Source organism: Histoplasma capsulatum, genomic scaffold (genome assembly GCF_000149585.1).
Source record: "Histoplasma capsulatum NAm1 scaffold_1 genomic scaffold, whole genome shotgun sequence".
NCBI lineage: Eukaryota > Fungi > Ascomycota > Eurotiomycetes > Onygenales > Ajellomycetaceae > Histoplasma > Histoplasma mississippiense.
The window spans coordinates 4,355,028-4,362,698 of record NW_001813982.1 but is presented as its reverse complement, the minus strand read 5'-3'; the positions used below and the strand labels follow the sequence as shown (position 1 = coordinate 4,362,698).

Sequence of the window (7,671 nt, the reverse complement as noted above, 5' to 3'; positions counted from 1 at the left end):
AATGAACAGTCCAGCATCGTAAGGACTGACACGGAAGCCTGACTGCAATAGCATTTTTCGCAGTTCCTCATACCATAAAAGCGCTGCTTGCTTAAGACCGTAGAGTCCCTGCATTAATTCGCAAACAAGATCGCCACGACCTTCACGGAAGCCCGTAGGCTGGCTCATATATATCCGTTCGTCGGCCGGCAGTTGGGCGTTCAAGAACGCGGTTACCATATCGATTTGCAGAACGTGCCACCCTCGGGATGCCGAGATTGCCATGAGAGCCGGGACGTGGAGGCGGAAACGACGGGTGCAAAGGTCTTCGAATAGTTGACACCCTTTTGTTGATAATTGCCGCAGACCACCCAGCGGGCCTTATAGCGGACTACTTTGCCCATATTATTGAACTTTTTGTCGAACACCCATTGGCCCCGAAGGACCGCCATATTAGGGGTTCTTTCAATTAATCGCCAGGCCCCAATTTGCTTTAAGCGATTAACCTCTTTAACGCAGGCCTTATAGTAGAACTTCCACTCAGGGGAAGCCTTAGCGCGCGTGAGATTCTTCGGAATCGGCAACCCATATATCTCGGGATCGGAAGGCAGATCATCGGAACCGTCCCCCACTGAAGATTCCCCCACTGAATCGTTATTCCCTGTAATTGTCGGGGTATCCTCAATCTCAATAGGAGGGCTAGGGGAAATCGGTGTATTCTGCACCAAAAAGGTCGGTATTCTCGCTGATATTTCATAGTCTATCCACCAATTATTGGTGGGAACTAGGAATAGCGGACGGAGGGGTTGGACTTCTTCATCGATGAATAGGTCATTAACTGAAGGAATCGGGCCAGGAGTCGGCGAAGGAATCGGCGAAGGAATCGCTGCAGCCGCCTGGCGGGCCGCCGTGGGTAGGGTCTTCGGGTGCCCAGTGGCTGGGGCCGACGGATCCATAAGGTGAAGATCCTCCTGGAAAATGACGTCTTTGGATATATATAGACGCCCATTGGAAGGGTCAACCAACCTGTAATTGGTAAAGCCATCGTAACCTACAAAAATTAGCTCTAATGAGCGGGAAGCCATCTTATTCGTGGGCTTAGGGACTATTTTCAGGAACGCCTTGCAACCCCAACGGCGGATTCCACGGGCCGACGGGAGCGCTCCAAGCCATGCCTCATATGGGGTAATCGGCTTCATATTTTCGGGGCCCCCGTATAGAAGGGTTGAGGTTGGCATAAGGTTAAGCAGCTCCGTGGCCGCAATAACCGCCTCACCCTACATCTTTTCGGGAGCGGAAGAATCTATTAATAGGGATCGGGCTTTCTCAATGATCAACCCAATCGAACGTTCGGAAACCCATCTTGTTACGGGGTATGAGGGGGGGTCGGTTCCCATTTGATTCCCTCACTGAGCATATAAGCCGTAGCCGCGTTCGAATTCAATTCGCCACGATCGGAGTGTATAATCGCGATGCCGCGGCCCAGCAGATTCTTGATGAATTGGTTGAAGATCCGCAGATATTTCAACGTTTCATCCTTGCGTTCCAGAAGGAACACCCACCTCATACGTGTGGCGTCATCCGTAATGATCATGGCGAGCTTCTTGCCGGCGTAGGAGGATATGTCATTTTCGGTTCCAAGAGTCTCACCTCCGCCGAAAATATCCACCCAAATCTTAAGAGCTTTGCGAGTGGCACGGCGTGGTGCGGAATTCTTATTATACGTAGCGCGCCTCTGCTTGGCTTTGACGCACGTGGCGCAGAATGACAACTTCTTCGGGCCGATAATGGCAATTCCGAAGCGAGGGTCCCTGGCCATCTTCAATATATTATTTTCGCCGATATGGCCCAATCTACGGTGCCATTCATCAAACGGCAGTTGCTTCGGGACCACGGCAGGGAGTCGGTTAGGTGGGGATATGACGAAGGAATCCGTATCCGGATCCTTGGGGTTAATCAATCGCTCAACCTCCTCACGGCTGAACGGCCCTAGGGACCCTGCGTTCGGGTCATAATCCGTTGAAATTGTCTTTGGTTTCGGAACAGCCACGTACGCGACCGCCCCATATTCTTGGTCATTCATAACGCCGTCAAACGTCGGAGGACTGTCGGATAGGATGTAAATATTATTGCGGGAAAGGTTGGCATAGAACACGTCATTGCCAGTAGGGGACAGGAACTCAAAATAATTTCCAGCGTCAACGTGCATATCACGGCGAATATAGCCCTGGCGTTCCATAAGCCCAGCGGAGATGAGGTTAGCTGACAGTCCTGGCACGTAGTATACGTGATTGAATTCAATCAACCTCTCGCCGACTGGGATGGACGCCATGCCGACGCCTTGGACCTTCAGAACGGCCTTGTTGGCCACCTGGACCGTAGGACTGTCGATCGTAAAAAGCGTCGAAAATCGTGATCTATCGCTCGCGATATGGCAGCCAGCGCCGCTATCCCATATGGTTAGGGGCTCCTTGTGGGGTTCCACAAAGCAGGCCGGCACGTTTATAACCTTTGCAAGGTTCGCCATCTGAAAGGACTCTGACCCGTCCGTAATCACTAACTGGGTCTTGCCCCCACTATTGTCCTTATCCTTCTTCGCCTTCTCCTTCTTCTCTTTGAACTCCTTTAACTTAGTAGCATTATTGGCCTTCCAATCATCGGGCGCCTGGTCGGGATTCGTAAACCAACAGACAGTGCCGAAGTGGGATCTATTGCACTCGGAGCAGGTCGGCGGATTGCCAGCTCCACCACGGCCACTGCCGCGGGAGCCGCCACGACCGCGTCCGGAACGACCTCCACGGGCCGAGTTAGATGTATTCGCGCTATTATTGTTCGCGGAATCGGCAGCTGCTGTGGCCCCCGATTGGGCAGCGTTGGCAGCTGTATTCACCGATTGTGCGGGCTTTTTATCTTTTGGAGGGTCCAATCGAGATCGGATCTCCTCCATGAGAAGGTGAACGTCCAATACAACCGGGGTCGATTTGGACTCTTGGGCCTCCTCAATCTTCTTCTGTACATAACCCCTCCAAACGTTCGGAAGGGCGGAATAGAATATGTCAAATACCCACGCGTCAGGCGGGTGAGCATCCATCATTTCCAACTTCATGATCGCGGCACGGAACTTATCAAAGAAACTGTGCACGTTAGTGACCTGAGTGCCACCAAGCGATGTGAATTCTAGGACTGCCTCTCGGCGGAGCTGGGTCTTGGGGATAGAGTATTCCTCCTCAATTGCCCGCCAGAGGGTGTAAGCAATCCTATTCTCATCATTTTTTATGAAACGTGGCCTGACGTTCGCACCCAAAGAGTTCGAAATGAACGCGTAGGTCCAACGGTTTCGGGCGTCCCAAAAGGGAGCCCATTCGGGGTCCTGCAGGGGGTTCTGAACCTGCTGCTTTTCTATTATACCCCAGCACTGCGCGTCAACCAGCTTGGTCTTCATTGACGCGTTCCATGTGAGGAAATTTGACGTGCCGGTCAGAGCGTTCGGCTTGGTCATTGATTTTACATCTTCTTTGAATTGGGCGATTGCCTTGCCGACACGGCTGTCCGGATCATAGAGGTTATACTCCAATCTTTCACCAAGATCCGGGTCCCATGTGTGCGTTCGGGCCGTAGGAGTAGTCGGTGTATTATTATCAGCATTCTGAGGGTTATTCGCGGCTCTGCGAGCACGCATTTCCTCTAGTTTTAACTCGATTTCCAGAGCCTTCCGTTTTTCCTCCATGATCTTACGCCTCTCCTTCTCCATCTCAAAGGTCATCATGAGGCGTTGCAATTGCACGTCCGACAAGACCTCGTCGGAAAGCAAGGCCTCAGAACGTCGAGCCGCCTCATCATGATGAGAACCAGCCTCACTGAGCTGTCGGGTGGTTCGGGTAGATTGGGTAGGTTGGGTAGGTCGGGCCGCAGGCCTGACTGTGTCAGGAGCCGTATTCAGGCCGGCAGCGAATCGGAAGGGCGTTTCGGGAGGGTTAGAGGGCTCTATAATAGAGCTGTCAAATGAACCAGGCGGGCGTTCTGACCGTTCATGAGCAGAGCTCGGGCGTGGAGGGACATCATCATCATCATTGCCAGCAATTGAACCGCTGGGCAAGACGCGAGACTGTGAGCGGGTATGAGGGCGAGATCTAGATCGATCCGCCATACTCCGTATTGATTTCCAAATAAAGGCACCTTGGATCAGATCCTTGCCAATATAAGCTTTCGTGGCGTTCTATTCGCCAATCGGAGGTTTAATTTCCAACGTGGTGCGTTCCACCCTGCAAGCTTGTTTTCTAAGCGAGCAGTGGCACGAATCAAAACAAGATCTTCAGAACGCGCCGATTTGGATAGAATAAGACGATTTTAACGCCGAAAGGGGCGTATCGAATGAAGCAATATTAAATAGGGATTAAATCGGCAAGGAATCCCCGAATTGGCAGCGTAGTGCGCAAAACGGGCCTCATAACCTGTGGAAGGTGTAAAGCTTGCTTGATTGAAGGATTGCTAGCTACGTGGCAAGTTATATGGTGGAAGGATTACTAAGCCAGGGCAGTTGACCTGACAGTATATAGTTATACCAATCGTAGTTCATTTAAAATTATTGGGAAAATTAATTTACAATAGTAGCGAGAGTAAAATGAGATCAAGTAATGTGAATCATGTATGTATATAAATATATATATATCTCTCTCTTGAGGAATAGATGACTTACCTTAAGGATCGATCCTTTTTGGCGTAGTGGTAAAGCCTTCCGACAAGATTATATGTTTTACAATAGGACCGGATTCTCCAATTTCTTTCCAATATATATTTTCTCATTCAAATTGATTCAAGTCATTTTTGTCCATACCATTTACTAGGGCCAACCTGCCTCTAGCACCCCACTTCTAGATGATGTCAGTGAGGATATCTAGCAATGATATCTAGCAATGATATCTACCAATGAGATATCGATGATGATATATATAATATCTGAGAGAATAGCTTTTCTGAGCTTATTGCTCCGTGCCGCCCCAGCTGCACGTTCCATAAAGCTCCTGCTATAGAGTGTCGTGCCAGGCTTTCTAACTCTCTGAAGGAATTAAAGATGCCTTTATCCCCCGGGATTTAGAAGTTCATTTGCCCACCCCCTTAGAATGGGGGGTGATATGGGCAACCTGCCCCCTAGTAAAGTACTCAGTTTATTTTTATTTTTATTTTTTTTTTTTTTATTTATTTTTTTTTTTTTAAATAACTACCGGGAACAAATCAAACCAAACCAAAGCTGGTCGTACGACTTCACAGGTGGAGTTGTTGGCTCAAAACAGCCAGTTCTCAGGCCAAAAGTTTTGACTAATAACCTTCGCTTGTCGGGTCAAGGGAGGATGCCTCCCCAAAAGAACTTTAACTGAGAACCCGATGAAAGTTTTTTTTCTCCCGGCGGGTGTGTCGTTTCAGGGGCCTCCCACACGCCGAAAGTTTTCCAGCCGAGATTTTGATCCACGTCAAGTGTATGCTCAATCAACTTTTACCGCCATTTCTCTAATTACCGTCGTCTTTAAGTTCGCAATTTATGCCTTGAAGTTTTACATAAAAGGGTGCTGTGCTCGCTAGGTAGTTACAATTGACTAACATTTTACCTGCATCCATAATTTCAAAAGCAATTTACAATGTAATATAATAATGGAGATTAAATGACCTTACAAAGTTTGACAATCAACTCATTCATAAGTTAGATAGACGCTCTTAGTCTGTCATAACACTGATAGAGTATAAGTTCTGATTTAATAATTACTATTGTTTGAGAGATGACTATTATGAAAAAAGAAAATTTATATCAAATGTATGTTATGCAATGTTGCAAAAAGTACTAGCTATTAATTTTCTCAGAGAGTGTATCTCTGTATAAAGCATGATGGAGGTGGAAGGTTAGCTCATTGTAAGTATCTAACAGGCGCGGCACTACTTAAATAGATGTGGTCACGTGGGATTCTAGCGCGCAATAGGGATGCCAACAATTCGTTGATTATTGTTTTTTAAAAGTGAAAAGTGAAAGAAGCAGTATTAGATACAAAATTTGTGTAGAATATAAAGAGAATAAAGGAATCAAAGTAAAACGAAGGTTGAGTTAACATGATAATAGATACATAAATATTTTCCAAGAGAATTCAAAATACAGAAATACCAATGTAAACAATTAAAATGTGTTCCTCTGTTGTACAGTACATATAGAGAAACCAAAATAAATAGAAAAGAACAAAACAAAACATTAATTAAAGTAATAATTTCGAACGTGGTTTTGGCTGTTAAAAAGAGAGCAGGAAAGCAAGGTACACGAGGAAACAAAACGAATATTGATAGAGGAAAAGTCAAACTGGTATCACTCCCCCTTGACATGTTTTTGCTCCATTACAATGACGTATCTGAAGAGAAACAAAAGGAGTCAAAAAAAAAAAAAAAAAAAAAAAAAAAAAAAAAAAAAAGGCGTAGCTGCCATGAATCAGGACTGACTGGAAGAAATAGAGGTTTCTTTGGAAGGAGAATAAAGGCCTGGGGGATATTTACATAAGATTGAAAGAAAAGCCGTTAAGTGTCTGAGACCTCGCTTTTTGTCGAAGCACATGCATCACAAGATAATGCATTTCCCAGCGTTATCGGACGACTCGAAGGTTTAACAGTCAATGCCACTCTGGCAGCCTCCGTGAAGGCTTCGTTGACACCGCGATTTCGCATGGCGGAGCATTCTATCGTAACACAGTGAGGGGGCGGATTAGCAGGGATTTTTTTTTTTATTTCTTCCTCTTCTCTTTTCCTTATCTTCCGCCGGGTGGATGTGTTTTCTTTAACCTCAAGGGGGGAAATTGTGAAATAAGTAGTGACAATACCTAAATATCTCAAGGCACCAATTCTCTTTGCAACCTCCAGTCCCCTATCGTATTTGACGATTGGTTTCTCCTGAGGTTGTGATTCCGCATTCTCGTCCTCCTTTTCGTCCACCTCCTCTCTCAAGTCGCATTTCAATGCGACCAGGACAATTTTGGCGCCAGCGCAATGTTCCGCAATTTCAGCCATCCATTTTGATTCGACGTTCTCCAGGGAGTCTTTGCTATCAACCTATATTTTCCACCACCCGTTCTGAGCAACTGCTTTACATTTATGAAAGCTAGTAAGAAGGGACGGAATGCGTCAAACCATGAAATGGAAGTCAAGGCAGAAGCTTACGCTAAAACATAACATTATGACTTGTGTGTCGTCGTATGATAGCGCACGGAGACGATCGAATTCTTCCTGTCCGGCGGTGTCCCATAGAGACAATTCCATATGAATGCCATCGACATAAATATCTTAACGAGGAAGATTAGTATTGGTATTGTGTCTTGCCAGCAGTTGGATGGACTCCGGTTGCGGATGGAAGTGTAATATATATACCATGAACATAGTTTTCTATTTATCAACCAGTTAGTGGGAAGTTCGCGAGCGATTGAACAGTAAAGGGGATGTCGCCTCGCACCAAAAACAGTTGGCTCACTGCAATCGCAGACAAGGGGTTTATATATCACTTTGGTCAATGCTGCTGCTTCCTCCACAGGCATTAAGGAGACGGAATTGCCAGATAGGAAAATGGACAGGTAGAATGGCATCTTACTAGACTGTAGGGAAGAATCTGTGGAACACAAAACGACGCAAAATGATCAGCAGAATTCGAAATCGCATTCACTGTTTTATTTC

General features: G+C 46.5%; 2 protein-coding genes across 2 annotated transcripts; both read right to left on the bottom strand.

Annotated features, from left to right (window-relative positions):
- Window positions 1-212: 212 nt before the first annotated feature.
- HCAG_01242 (predicted protein) lies at window positions 213-4,047 on the bottom strand (the record flags this gene model as incomplete). Its single annotated transcript, XM_001544145.1, has 4 exons — window positions 213-1,005; window positions 1,261-1,384; window positions 1,549-3,963; window positions 4,005-4,047. 4 exons carry the CDS (start codon window positions 4,045-4,047, stop codon window positions 213-215), a joined length of 3,375 nt encoding a protein of 1,124 aa, XP_001544195.1.
- A 2,481-nt stretch (window positions 4,048-6,528) lies between these two features.
- On the bottom strand, window positions 6,529-7,583 carry HCAG_01241 (protein Rho3; the record flags this gene model as incomplete). Its single annotated transcript, XM_001544144.1, has 4 exons — window positions 6,529-6,686; window positions 6,828-7,056; window positions 7,165-7,286; window positions 7,472-7,583. 4 exons carry the CDS (start codon window positions 7,581-7,583, stop codon window positions 6,529-6,531), a joined length of 621 nt encoding a protein of 206 aa, XP_001544194.1.
- Window positions 7,584-7,671: the final 88 nt, after the last annotated feature.